Source organism: Ornithodoros turicata, chromosome 1 (genome assembly GCF_037126465.1).
Source record: "Ornithodoros turicata isolate Travis chromosome 1, ASM3712646v1, whole genome shotgun sequence".
Classification (NCBI taxonomy): Eukaryota; Metazoa; Arthropoda; class Arachnida; order Ixodida; family Argasidae; genus Ornithodoros; species Ornithodoros turicata.
In genome coordinates, this window is record NC_088201.1 from 110136703 (window position 1) to 110151906 (window position 15204).

The 15204-nt window shown below is 44.6% G+C and overlaps 2 protein-coding genes across 2 annotated transcripts; both read right to left on the minus strand.

Moving 5' to 3' along the window:
- Positions 1-746: 746 nt before the first annotated feature.
- On the minus strand, positions 747-4698 carry LOC135382954 (uncharacterized). The gene is made up of 12 exons (XM_064612625.1): positions 4489-4698; positions 3396-3455; positions 3242-3295; positions 2924-2974; positions 2674-2733; positions 2350-2391; positions 2227-2271; positions 2005-2166; positions 1633-1677; positions 1496-1564; positions 1113-1175; positions 747-964 (listed from the first exon to the last, which is right to left on the minus strand). The coding sequence occupies exons 1-12, from the start codon at positions 4489-4491 to the stop codon at positions 752-754; spliced, it is 867 nt and encodes a 288-aa protein (XP_064468695.1). The 5' UTR covers positions 4492-4698; the 3' UTR covers positions 747-751.
- A 9048-nt stretch (positions 4699-13746) lies between these two features.
- On the minus strand, positions 13747-14955 carry LOC135382961 (uncharacterized). The gene has a single exon (XM_064612631.1). It carries the CDS (start codon positions 14953-14955, stop codon positions 13747-13749), a length of 1209 nt encoding a protein of 402 aa, XP_064468701.1.
- Positions 14956-15204: the final 249 nt, after the last annotated feature.

The following is a 15204-nucleotide window of genomic DNA, read 5'->3' on the forward strand; positions in this document are numbered from 1 at the left end:
CTGTTCAGTGTCTCAGGTTTTATCGTCGTTTTACATTGTGCCAGCTCCCCTGCACCCTTGCACTTCGTTTCTTTTCAGTGTTCAGACCTCTTGCACGTCATGACAAATATTGATGAAGGGAGACTGTTGTTGCAGTCCTGACCGTTTCAGAGTAATATTTTTTCCCAATAATTAGAAACACTTCACAGATAAAATTACTGCACATATTACTACCATTCTCCCCAACAATTCCAGGCTCAGGAGGTTGGTCATCCTGGTATAGTATAGCTGATATGTGCCTTCAGACTACTGTTACAGGCGTATAGTTATATAAAGAAAATGGGGTTCACATTTAGCCTGCAGTACGCCGTCTATAATATTTTAGACAACAATTATACTAGAAAACTTTCCATTCTACTGCAAACTTACCCCCTGTTGTAATTTGCTGTCATGATTCCTATTTAGAACAATAGCTAATTTGCATATGAACAGAAGGGACATGTAAATATAACTATTTTGCTAAAAAACATGTTCATCTTCTGTAAGGTGCATAATCTCAGGGTAAATAGTCACACATGCTTGATTTCAGAAAAATTCATTTGTTTATTGATTCACATAGAGGAGTACATTGCGCAGAACAGAGTCAGTAGATGTTAGCAAAATCATCATTGAATCATCAGTCATAAGTGTTTAGTATACATTTTATTTCGAGGAATGAGGTTAAAATGCATGCACATTCTGCCATGTGAGAAGAGAATCAGTATGGATAGATTTATATGCAGATGCGGCTATATGCACCTGCTCTGTAACCTAAAATTACACACCATGCAAGACAGAAGAATCCGGGGCTTTTGCCGAACGATGAATGACTGCGTAATGCTAGCAGCTGTGTGTCTGCAGCACCTACACACGGGACTGAGCTTACCCATAACTTTTGCGCACTTGTAGAAGGGCCAGGGAGGGAAGTAAATCTTTCCTCTTCAACCTAAATAGGTAAAAACATTCAGAATATCATTCTTTGTGTCACAAGTGTTTGCATTGGAATGCTGTTTCCTTTTGGAGCCCTGTTATGCCAACATGCTTGCAAAAAACTGACAGCTAGGGGCTGTGAACATAGAATTCACCATTCATACCTGACTTACATGGTTTCCAGAACCAGGGGATGAGTCTTCCTCGAGTGCAGATCCACTTGTGCCCTAGAGTGACCATTTGCTCAAATAAATTGTAATGTGTAAAATTTGCATGAAATTTGCATGTGGTGCCCTTTCAGAAAGCCACACGTACTCTGAGAACTCTACTTGGGACCCCATTACGACAGCACTCAACAGTAAACTTCAAATGTGGGAGCGTAAGGGCTACTATATTCTGTGGTTTCCAAGGGCACCCACGTCACATTACAGGAAAAAGCGTATATGCACAACTAGGTCATCATGGCATAGGGAGATGATGACACCCCAAGTGAAGTTAAGGGGAGCTCTACACTGTTTTCCTTTGTCAGAGCAGAAGTAGTATGTACCTCTCGTGGTCCTTCAGCTTCCTCAGTGTCCACGCTGACAAGACGGTCCCACAGGAGTTCAGAAACATGCTACATTTTCATAAGAACATTTACGTAAAATTTCACCAATCCAAGCTAAATGTTGTCTGGCATTATACCTGTTCCTTTTCCTCCATGTATTCTTGTGATAGCACGGGGGATTCCTGCAACAGGAGCATGACATGATGTAGAATTTACTTCATTTATTTTGAGTATATAGGCAAAACATCAAGCTCTACAACTGTTAACTTGTATGTCAGAGGCAGTGAACAAAGGAGAACCCAGATAAGCACAAAAACCTTGGCACTAATATTTTATTCTGCGCTTTATGGCCTGCTTGGTGGGGTGCGCAGTGCATATAAATAGCTGCAATGCGTCTCTACACTGACTTAGCTTAAGTTACTGCATCTGGTCTGCAACAGGTCTCATTAGCAGTTGTGGAAATATTTAACACGCTGTGGAAACAATTACTTAAGGCAAATTTCTTTTACCTGTTGAACTTGCTCCACAGAGGGTGCACCTCCCATCACAGAACTAGAACTCTCCTGTAAAGTGTGGAGAAGAAAGTCAGCCTGCATATTGCCTAATGGATGTAAATGAAGGTTTACATATTTCATTTCTGCTGAGCAAGTGCAATAGAATACCTTGGTAAACTGAACACAAAATTAAATTGACAGCCTATTGAGTAGCACATAAGCTGGATAATATATTACCGCCTGCATGTCACCCAGAGAGTCACAGGGAATTGGTGACGTGCCCTAGAATGTGAGGAATGCAGATACATAAGGCACATAAGTTCACTCCTCTCCAAAAGCTGCTGTATGTATTCATTTCACCTTTTGTGTCACGAGGTTCATCAGTGATGGTGGAGCCACTACCTGCAAAATTAATTCAGCATAGCAGCTAAAATTTCTTTAGAGCATGTAACTCAATACATTAAAAAATTTTCAGGACGTGTTTGTGCACTGAGCTTGCACCTTAATGTATAATATGAAGCATAGTCTGTTAGGAAGACGAAATATACATTCTTGTGGCAGAAGATCAGGAACACAACTTTTTTTTGTTACTGGATTGTCACTTTAACCAAGTGTATACCTATGTACCTAGTATCTACACTCATATACCCCCACATGTGGTATATTAATTTACAATTGTGTTACCTGGCTCATTTGGGACACCAGCTCAACAGGGAGGTGTCCCGTGGAAGGACTGCAACTATCCTGCGAAAAGCACTATGTTAGCTTGCATAAAAAAGTAAGCGCTTGACTCAGTGCTCTATGCGTTCCTTGCCATGTGCCCAACTGTCATCGCTGTATTAATTTTGGGGATAGCGAGTTAGCCAGCTAATGAATACGCATGACTTGAACTACAAAACAAGTCTAGGAGAAACTATAAAAAGTGATGCATTACCACTTCCATTTCCATAGTGGTGAGAGGGTCCCACAGCAGCTCAAAGCTAGTCTGGAATTTGAAAACACCTATGAGCCCACAAGATGCACTATTCAGATTACTATGCAATTGCATCACTAGGGGCCTGCCGTACACACTGGGTGATGTGACGGAAGGGGGTGATGTGCTGGAGCAGTATTACACTTTCTGTACAGTAACATATATTTTTATGTATTGCAGACCATGCTACTGTGTACAGTGTATCACACATGGAAAAAGATTCATTATGGGAGAGGGGGTGACATGCAGCCTATAGTGATGCCGCTGCTGCTATTGTACCTCTATGGCTCGCCCCTGTGTTTGCAGTGGTGTTGCGAATGACGTAGAAGCAACCTGAAAAATTAAAGCCCACATGAATGAGGCCTTACACGTCCTACAGCTTCAATGTGCATAAGTCCACGGTGGCACAGTTGCACGTCACAGATCCTCATACCTCTCCTACAGGGGGCTCTTGTGAAATCTGTGACAGGGTGCTGTCTTCAGTAGGGATGTCCTGTGGAGCATATGGAACCAGTTATTCCAACAGTTATCATATGATAAACATGGGTCTTTCTCACTCGGTTTCTAGCTATAAGCTGTTATGTGAAAAACAAGCATACAAGGTGTCCCAGAACTATGTCATTGTATTCTAATTAAAAAACTACGCCACCTAGAATCATGAGGCCAACGGCATTCGTTCTTACTAGGTTTTTGTCACCTCCTTACGTGCATGTCATGTATCCTATAAGTTTTATTATGTAAATTTTTGTGAAGGTTAACTCTGAAATTTGCCAAGTAAAGGACACTTTTTTACCCCGAAGTGCGTGCTGAATTTACTCTAATTCATGATAATTGACAGTGATATTCAAGATCTATCCTATCGGAAAAAATAGCCGAACATCACTCTTCTCGGGGTGCTTGGGCATAACGCACGAGGACTTTTTCAGCGCAGTCGCTGTTCGACGAAAGGAGGTTGGAAACCCAGCCCACAGAGTGATCGTAGAAAAAGTGACAGCTCCTGAATTTGGAAGAGGGAAGGCATGCATGGTCCCCAGCCGAAGCCGGACACGATAAGCGATATCTGTGTTATCTCTCTCTGCCATGCCGATGTGGGCTGGGTTTCCAACCTCCTTTTGTCGGAATGACAAGGATTTTGCTGAAAATTTCGTCGCACGCTATCCTGTGCGAGCTCCGTAGAGCATGATTTTTGACTATTTCTTCCAATGCGATAGCTCCTTAATATTCCTGTCAATTTTCATCAATATGAGTAAATTCAGCACTCTCTTCACATTGGTGGGGCAAAAACGTGATCTTTACTTGGCAAATTTCAGAGATCAGATCCCAAAACTTTTCATAATTAAGCTTAGGACACATGATATGCACAGCAGGAGGTGGCAAGAACCCAGTAAGAACAAATGCTGCTGGCCGCATGATTGCAGGTGGCGTAGTTTTTTTTTTAAATTAAAATTCAATGACACGTTTTCTGGGACACCCTGTATCTTCTTGCTGCTGTACACTACAATACAAGATAAGCATAACTATCTCACCATTGTGCCTTCCACTGTAGCTTCAGCCCCACTTGTGGTTCCAGCATGCTAAAGAAAATAGAGGACATCTGTTAGTTTGAAATATTTTCTGAAGTATCCAGAGCGCTGTACCTTGCGAAAATAGAGAACAATGATTTTCTTTTTTTTCTTCCTGTACCACTGAGGGTAAAGTACGATATATTTATATCACGCGCGACATGCAACCAGCGTGATAACTAACAAGCAGTCAAGCTAAACTACCCATTTGACGATGAAAGCATTAAAAGTATCACGTGCGCGCTCTGCGTCGTTTATGTCGTCCTACCCCATGTTGTTGGAAAAATTTGGGAACTGCACATGGACGAAGTCGGACGAGAGACTGCGTTTGGACGAAGTCGTCTGGGTGAAAGTGCTTCGAGCAAACTCGGCTCCACTCTGGCGGCACCCAGTTCACGTCTTTCCCCAAGGCCTCGATCCATTTTGCTCTTAGCTGTCGGTTTTTTAGAAACCTACACAGTGACGAAAGCAATAATCAGCCGTAACTTAAAGTCCAGCATTTCTGACTAACAACTTTCAGTTTCCTTGCATATGAATTGATCATATACTCACGAATGGAATGAAACTCCATGCTCTTTGCGAAGAGAGCGCGATCTGCAGCGTTGCACGCAGCAGGTCGGCATCTCCTACACGCTGAAGAATGTAAACGAAGTTTCAAGTGCAACTGCAGCAAACACACGCAATTCAAGATCCTTGAAACGCACGATCGCAAACCAAAACTCGCACTCACAGCTCCTCTGACAGCTGCGGAGAGCTGGGAGAGGAGGATTGTTTGTCCCAGTTGCTTCTCCTCACCCAAACTTCCGGAATCGCGCAAAATGACGTCACACTCCCTCCTTATTTTCCTTCCTCCATGCATCGCGGTGACCTCACGGAGCAATACATCACAGAAAACATAGTGCGCATGTGAAATAGAATATTCAGGGTTTTTGGTACAGTTTGAACTGGCTACCTTGGATTGGACAGGTGGGAATATGCTTAGAGTTGACCTCACTTCTCGATATGACAACAAAATTAATGTATGAGCGTCCCGCATTCTAAATGGCTGATGATGAGCGACGTCAAAATGATGTGTCGCTATTGCCGCCAGGACATCGCAGGGCGGGGCATGAGGGCGAAAGAGTGCAGTGAATATTCAGTCGGTTTGGAGCCATTATTTACTTTTTCGCGACAACATTTTTTTGAAAACGTTCACCGTCGGCAACGTATCACAATGTATTAAAAAAAAATGCGCCTCGTATACCTGTTTATTGCCCCTTTAACAAGTGCCTTATTTCAATCGTTGCCTCGATTGCTCTAAAGGTATTAATGTCGCCATGCATTACTTCTTGTGAAATTGGAGACGGCGAAAAATCTGCAAAAAAACGTGGTAGCGTAATAAGGTGATAGTTTTCCTTATAATTTCGGCAGGAGAACCATATTGTCAAGCATAGCGCTCATAACTCAAACCTACACCGCGCTCAAAACTACATCGTACCAGATCTTCAGTTTGTAACGGATACACACATTCATCAAGTAGGTTCTCTTAAAAGATGCGAGAGAAATGTGTTAGCATTAACCGCTTTTTCTGGTCTAAACTCGACTTCCGGTTTCTCACTTTCAGTCTATACATGACTTGCGGTATCCATTTCTGGTCCAACTAGACTTGAGGTTGTCAACTTCCGGCCTAACCCGAGTTACGATTGTGCACCTCCGGTCTATACTTGACTTCCGTTTCAATACTTTCAATTACCATAAGTCAATTCATTTAATTAACCTTTAATTAACTTCAGTTACCCTTTAACTATCGAAAGCAACCGCAGGCTACCTGAGGTAGTCTTGAATTTCATTTAATTCCCTTTGATTCGATTTACTTGCTTTAATTACCTCTAGCTTTTAATTACTCTCGGCTATTACTTTTAACTACCTTCAACTACTCAATTTCATATTGTCTACCTTCATTTTTACCATCTTATCTCCCCTTTACATTTCCACTTATACCTCTGGCTCGGTGTTACCATCTCTCTCACACACACACAGCTTTTTCCATTTTGACGCTCCTAATGGTTGGAGGCGGCTGCCGACTAAGCCCTCACACGTCTTTGCGTTCATTTAGCAAACGGAAACTACTTTCGAATCGTGGAAAAGAAGTCCTCGTCAATATCTTTAGAAACGCCTACTTCGACGATTCGCGAAAAAGCGATCAAGTTGTTGTGGTTGTACGGTTACAGTATTTAAATGTCAGGAAGCACGTTCGTTTTGTTTAGGAGCGTGAGTGAGCAAGGGAGTGCACAGGACGAAGTTGACGGCATTGTAGCGTGTAGATGTGGTCACACAGATGCACAAAGTAAGAAATGAAGTCAATGGTGACGAAAATGCTGGTCAATTTGAGAAGTCATTTACGAAAAATACAATAAAGAGTAAGAAACATCTGCATTTATTTGAAAATAAGCTTTCGCGGAAAAACTTCACTTTTTCAGATAACAAAAATTTCACAAAGTGGATGAGAGATATTGCTATTATTCCCTCATCTGCATCAGTGTCGACCGTTACCATTTAGAAAAGACCTGGAGACTAGTTCCTCTTTTGTTTTTTGCGCAGCATGTGACCCAGCATGATGCAAGAGCTTCTAGAGGCCCCATAATGTACGGTGGTTCCATAATGTTCCACAGTGACTGAAGATAAGGTTTAGCGAGCCGAAAAAGAAAAAGGGTAATATAGTACAGGCCTCCAGGCACGCGAGTTTATGCACGGTAGCGGTTCCGAAGTTTTTTTGAAACAAAAACAACCTATCTGCATAACGTTTTCTTGTATTTTACATATTCTCTTGCACGCGTGGTGAGCCGAACCGCGATAATACACAAAAATTTCAGCAACTCATTTTGAGAGATGGTGGAGTTTGTATCTTTTCCACCTTTCTTTTTTTTTTTTTCTTGTGTGTCTGTGTGTGTTTTCGGGGAAGCATCCTTTCACCGTAGTTTTTGTTCCATCCTTGATCTTCAGCTGCTTTTCTTAACTTGTTTTCGTTTGCCTTTTCTTTTGGCATGTATGTGTACGGCATTTTTGAGACGATGAGCAGGATATCACTGGCAGCTAGGGGCAGTCGTTCCTTTACGTCGCGAGACAACTGTCAGAGGCAGTCAGGGTTACACGTAGCGGCGCAACCGATATTGCTATTTTTTCAGTTGCGAAGTAGCTGCCTCGCTAAATTTTAAATTGGTATCTTAAAGAGTATTTCCTCTACAAATTTCGGTAGCGGTGGTCTTTGTTTCCACTGCCTCTTCCGCAACTTTTACTGAGATGGACGACGTAGGAGACCGCACAAAAAAGTGAGACATCGGCGAATCAGATTTTCTCTTCTTATTATTCCTTTTGTAAACCTGACATCCAGGCAGAGAGATCTGTCTAGCCTCTTTTCTGTCAATTGTTCTCATAGGTTATGTCTTGTGGCACTATTGATAGTTGGGGTAGTTGGTACAGTGACATTGTAGATAGTATGCAGCGAAAGGACAGGGACACACATAGAGGAAGACACAACACGATGACTGCAAACTCACAACTGACGATTTATCCACGGAGGAGAACAAAGTGAAAGGTTAGAGGAGGGGGAGGAGAGTAGGTTTATGTTCTCCTCTGTGAATAAATCTTCAGTTGTGAGTTTGTAGTCATCGTGTTGTGTCTTCCTCTATGTGTGTCCCTGTCCTTTTGCTGCATGCTATGTACGAGGGGCGTTCAAGTCAAACCGGGACATTTCATTTTTGGCAAAAGTAAAATGAACTAACAGACGAGAAATTAGCTTTATTTTTCAAGTTGTTTTATTTTTTATTTTTCGGTATGACATCACTTTCTCTTCTGAATTTCGGAAAGCACGAGCTGCACGCCTTTGTGCAACAATTAACATAACTGTATGACTATCGCGTGAGGCTGTATCCCTGTTTTCAACAGGTCACTTAGAGAACGATGCCACCAGGGAAGATTGTTGGCTAGGAGCGTGGTATGCGGTGAAGTTGTGTTCGCAGACTGAAGTTTGAACAGATGTCATCTCATATCGCGGTTGCGTGCGCTGAGAGGTTGTTCGACTGACCGGTTGGGAAGAACTTCCATCATTAAGGAGACCGTGAAATTTGGAACTGGCGCCATCTCCAAGGACTTCTAGCTATACACAAAAACGCGATTCAATGAATGGGCGGCGCCATTTGTGCACCCACCCCGTGGTGGTCACAGCAACTGTGCACGTGTGGACTGCGGTTTGCCGAGTTCCTTCATTTTGCCGTGTGTATTTTCGTTCATTTTCGTGTCCTTTCGTGTTCATTTCGTGCCCGTTCATTTTCTCCCGCTCGGGAACCGGTGTAAAAAAGGTATCGCATCGGTCAGCAGTCCTCACAAGTGTGCACATCGCATGGGGAAGCAAACAATCTTCTTTTTTCCTTTATCTTTCGAATGTCGATGCGCTAGTCAGATGTTTGTGGTTATACGTAATATTACGTTATCGTCAGTAATACCCATTAAAGACGGCGGCCACCGGTATTCATCCCAATGATAGAGCGATTTTGGCAATCCGCCCCTGTTGTGACGTCGCTGCACTCTCGGAAAAGCAACTCTTAAAATAACTCTTACTCCGTGTTTTACTCTTAGTAACCGCCATATGCGACGATGACGCCAACTGCCCTATCCGTTATCATGTATTTTACTTGTAATATCCGTTAAACCTCGCACTGTGTCCATTAAGACACTTGTTTTCACCCTTAGAAATGGACGCATAGAATTTCCCCTTGACCAACCTCGGTCAAGGTCCCTTAAACCAACCTCGGGCTCGTGACGTCACTGCTTTTACGCTTATTCTTGGCGAAGGTACTTGAGGTATCTAATAATGTCGTCTTGCAGCAACCGCCTGAGCTTCAACTCCTCATTTGGCTCCGTGGGGAGCCCGTCGAGTTGGGGGCGAAAGGAAGTAGCGAACTCAGGGAGTCCCCACGTCCATACGCATTTGCGTTTTGACACCTGTAGGAAAAAAAAACGTGTACTTTTATTCCGCAGGAGCTGTGACACTGCAGCAGTGTACACTGTTAAAAATAACTTCAGATAAATCGATAGACTGTCGGCGACACTACATGCATGACAGGCATAATAGCCATGTATAAGCTGCTCCAATCACAACTGTCACGTTGTGCCCGCAGGTGGCATGGCGTCTGCCTAAATTAATAGTCACACGTGGTCTGTTCCTGACTTCCTAGCAGTCAGCACCATCCAAGTCGGTGCGATACGTTATCTAACCCAATGGGTTCCTTTAAATTCAAGTTATTTATTTTAGGTATTAACGTTATTTATTTCGTATTTAACGTTAACGATATTTTTTTTAGTTATTAACGTTTATTAACGTTAAGGATTGGTTTCGGAGGTACGGTTTCGGAGAAGGGGGCTTGAGGCCCCAAAGCCCCCCCCCCCCCTTCGCTGCGCCCCTAGCGGCTATGCCTTACATGCTTGCATGTCTAGGCGATGTGAGGCCGAAACACTCCTTGCAATCGTAATGGCATCAGCCATATATTCTCTACCAGAAGTAATGCCGTTATGCAGTGAGTGACAAATGTCCGAGAAACATATGAAACCGAGCTACTGTCGCACCCGCACATTTATTGACAATGTACTATCATACATATATACAGGGTGTTCCATTTAAGATTGACCCCACCTTTAAAAAATAATGAATCATCGCAGAAGAATGAAACCAAGTGCATAGTGTTACTAGTGACCTGGTGCGTTTAATAGTCTTTTTGTCGCGCAATTAACTGATTAATTAATTAATTTAATTTTCTAACTTTTTAATTAGGAGGATCACACCGGAGATGTCAACTGTGAAGTTGTGGGCGTTGACATGAGAAAGCGAATGCAGTGTGTTGCAACTCTCTGGCTCATAAGAGTCTTTTTTCCCGGGCCAGCAGAAAAGGCCCGGAGTTCCAAAACAACGACGGAATCAGTTTCCGTCGCGCGAAAAGAGCGCTTGATTGCAGCGCTTTCTCACGGCCGCTTGACGAACAAGCATTGATGCCGTCCTTTCCGCCTGTGCTGTTATCTGTCACGGGTGCGGGGACACCAGCGAGGTCACTGCGGCGCTTTATCTCTTGATTCTTTGTTGTTTAGGCGTGAAGCGATACAAAACACGGGAAGCGGAAGATATCTGCTCACGGCTTACCTTGAACTACGAGCCCGAGATTATTAAATCAATAAGAAAGAAAGAAAAGCTGTGGGCTATCACTGTGCCGACATTCTTTGTTGAACGCTCTGAGGGACAAACAATGCCCTACTCCAACGAACAGAAAGCGAACATGGTCCTTGCCCTAGGCGCTGCAGGGGGCAAAAAGAAAAAGGCAGTCAAGATATTTCAGATGTGGCACCCTGGCACAAGACCACACCCATCAACTATTGTCCGTCAATAAGAGGCGCTGAAGCAATAGGGCAGGTTAATCAAGGAGCGTTGTAGGCCAGCGGAGCTGTCAGACGATGTTCGCATCAACATCTTGGCATTTCTTGAGGCCTACCCTGTAGCTAGCCTCCGCGAGGCGAGCAGGCAGACAGACGTCCCGTTGTCCACGGTGTTTAGAGCGGTAAAAGAAGCAGGCCTCCATCCATACGACATACAACTTCACCAAAGGTTGGAACAAAAGGACTTTGAAAGCCGTTTGAACTACGCCAACCGGCTTTTGCAGATCGTCGATGAGAACCCCCAATTTCTAAGAAATTCCATATGGACTGACGAGGCAAATTTCTCTCGTGACGCACAGGTGAACTTGCATAACGCTCATTACTGGAGCGCTACTAATCCGCATTGGCTTGGAAGGACGCGCCACCAGTATAAGTGGTTGCTCAACGTGTGGTGCGGTATCTGCGACGGAGCTCTCATTGGCCCCGTCTTCCTTGATGGGACACTGGCCGCGATGAGGTACCTCAATGAGATTCTATTGGGCCCCGTGGAAGAGTTCTGCGCCAACGTTCCACTGGCACGGCTTGGCAAGCTGTGGTTTCAGCACGATGGCGCACCCGCCCACAGCTCTAGCCAAGCTCGTGCCTATCTCGACAGGGCATTTCCTAGCCGATGAATAGGAAGGTACGGACCTGTGTCGTGGCCAGACCTGACGCCGTTAGATTTCTTTGTGTGGGGATATCTGAAGGATCGCGTGTACGACCAGGAGACAACAACGCCTGACGCCCTTAAGGCGAGGATCACGGAAGTGTGCCGTGGAATCCCCGCGCCCACGTTGCGGAGGGCAACGGAGGACACAATTAAGAGATGCATGTTTTGTGTGACTGAGGAAGGCGATCTTTTCGAACACCTGCTCTGAATGTACATAGTATTGTTTCGGTCATGTTAAAATACCTGTGCAATGTTCTGTAAAATAAGTTGAATGAAAAAGAAGGCATACTATTTTTATCTACTCGTTTAATTCTTTGTTTGCTTGAACAAACTTCGGTTGCCAGTTTGAAAAAAAAAAAGACGATGGCTTGGTTAATAGCGTTTCCTGCTTCCATTCCCAAGGCCGCGTGCTCTGAACGCGGGCGGAGACGCAAGCAATAGACGATTTCGGGTAATCCCAGTGCTCCATGCGCACGCGTTGCATCCTGGGAGATTATTGTCACGCGGAAGGGAGAACAATCCTTCACTTTCATTTTCGCTGACCTTGACACATCGTGGACAACGGGCCGATAGAGAGAGGAGAAATCGAAACAGTTTGGAGACCTTCTCCTCCTTTCTGATAACCAAGTTCCCATAGTTCAAAGCGGCGCTCAGCTCTCTGGGATTTTCTGAAGTCGTCTATTTGTTTGAAGGTACGGATTGCTTAGCTATGCCGTCTCCTGGTGTGACTTACATAGGATCTTCCGTGTGTAAGATTCCACCCACGTTAGAGAACAAGTGGCAAAATTAATTCACAGGCCGACTACCGTGGCGTCGGTCATGATCACCGTTGTCTCCCCTATAGTCATAAACCCCCAATTATTACTGTTATTATTTACATGCTCGCTTGCTCCCTTCCTTTCGTGCTTGCCCTGTGCAGCATCTAGGACAAGCATCGTACCTACTGTCTCTTCGTTGGAAAAGACATAACTTGTGGTACAACGCAGAGAGTGGGTGCAAATGAGAAGGTGTAAAAGAGCTGCTTCATAAATTTCATAGCCCACAGCTTTTCTTTCTTTCTCATTTATTTAATAATCTCGCGCTCGTGGTTCAAGGTATTCCGTGAGCAGTTATCTTCCGCTTCCCGTGTATTGTGTCGTTTCACGCCTAAAAAACAAAGAATCAAGAGATAAAGCGCCGCAGTGACCTCGCTGATGTCCCCGCACCTGTGACAGGTAACAGCATAGGCGGAACGGACGGCATCAATGCTTGTTCGTCAAGCGGCCGTGAGAAAGCGCTGCAATCAAGCGCTTTTTTCGCGCGACGGAAACTGATTCCGTCGTTGTTTCGGAACTCCGGGCCCTTTCTGCTGGCCCGGGAAAAAAAGACTCGTATGAGCTAGAGAGTTGCAACACACTGCATTCGCTTTCTCATGTCAACGCCCACAACTTCACAGTTGACATCTCCGGTGTGATCCTCCTAATTAAAAAGTTTAAAAATTAAATTAATTAATTAATCAGTTAATTGCGCGACAAATAATACTATTAAATGTTCCAGGTCACTGGTAACACTATGCACTTGGTTTCATTTTTCTGCGATGATTCATTATTTTTAAAGGTGGGGTCAATCTTAAATGGAACACCCTGTATACATAAATACAGGGATCCTGCCAGTTGAAATACGAGAACAAATACTGTTCAGTTTCTGATCATACATGAATAATAATTAAACACAACGCTGCGCGGACGACATCAAGTGCTGAGGTGAGATTTCGTCAATCGGCAATAACATGAATGCATTTTGGTACACACATGAGGCCGTCTGGAAATTCATATGAAAACACGGGCCACGGTAACAAGACATCGCCCTCTACAAGTACAACCGTGTTCACGCTATCTTTTACAACGAAGCTGTTCAGAGCTTTCTCGTAGCGAATGACGTTCATTGGTGTACACTCAAACTAAGTAACTTCTCGATGATCAACAATTCTTTTTATCATCACAAATCGTAGTGGATGGATTGCCCGTCCAAATACTAAAATCGCACCTGGCTTAAGTAAGTAACCTTGCACCGTGCCGCATGACATGATGTGCGCCGGGCTTCCGACCTCATGAGGTCCACATCCACACAGGACATCACAAGACCACATCCACTATGGGATTTGCTGTCGCTTGATTCGATTGCAACACTACATGGTGCACTTCTAAGCTCTCGGCTATAGATGAACTGTCCGGTGAGGGCCACGTATGACGTGAAACTTGTAACCATGACGGTCCTTTCCACCACAGGTCAGAGTTCAATTGTCTCGGCGCTATGCCTCTGGTTAAGAGGTCGGCTGGGTTCGTATTGCTCGCCACATATTGCCAATGTTCCTTCCCAACGCTTTGCTGAATTTCAATTACCCTATTGCAGACAAATTTCGTCCAACGTACTGGGTCGCCCTTTATCCAATGTAGCGTGATCATCGAATCAGTCCAGAAGTAATTCAGATTCTTCAGTTTCAAGTTGTCCCTCAAGTACGTTGAAAGGCGTGACGCCATCAGTGCTCCTAGGAGCTCTAGTCGAGCGAGCGTCATCTCTTTGATGGGAGCAATCCTAGATCTTGCCATTAGCAGCTCTGTACGGTATCCTGTCGAGTCATCCTTGAGGCGTAAATAGACCACGGTCCCGTAGGCAGCAGGACTTGCATCCGAGAAGAAATGCAACTCTGCCACGGCCTGCTCCGAGTCTGTCATGCCATAATACCGTGGAATTTGTACATCTGTGAGGAGGGTGAGTTGGCTGTACCAGTCGCGCCACCTTTCATTGAGGTCACTTGGTAGTGGCGTGGCCCAACCCAGCTCTCTTTTCCAGATGGATTGCAGTATCAGTTTTCCGGTGACAGTACACGGTAGAATGAACCCCAGTGGATCGTATATCTGCGCAAATTTACGCAAGGCCTGTCGCTTTGTAACATTCGGAGTTTGCATGTCACCTTCTCCTGTGCCATGTATGGGTAACGATAGGGTATCGTTGGCCTGGTCCCATGGCACTCGAAGAACTTCCGTAGTTGTGGGCAGCAAGATTGCGTCCTTTTCCTTTCGAAATCTGTCGCGCATTGCCTTGCTGTTTGAACCCCATTTCTGTAGTTTCATGGAGGCGGTACGAAAAATGTCTTGTGTTTCAGCGTATCTCTGCGCTGCCTCTTCATCATTCCTGGCCCCCAATACCACATCATCCACGTAAATAGAGTTCTCTAGGAGGCCCACAGTCTCCGGATATGGGTTAGCGTTCGATCGCAGATGATGGCGTAACGTCGCTACCAGAAGAAAGGTGGCGTGGCCCCAAAGTAGGCGTGGTCCCATATGTTACCCTAGACATTCTCCACGTCTCAAGTTTCGGTAGCGGTTGCCCTTGCTGTGGGGTTGTTTCCTACCATAAATATCTCAGTGCGTCTCTATCCTCTTCCCGTACGACTATCTGTAGAAACGCCTTCTGAACATCGGCTATGAGAGCCACAGGATGTAGCCGGAAATTAAGAAGAACAGTCACGATGGACGGGTTTAAATCTGGGCCAGGGTGCAAGTTCTCATTCAGCGAATGCGTATGATCTT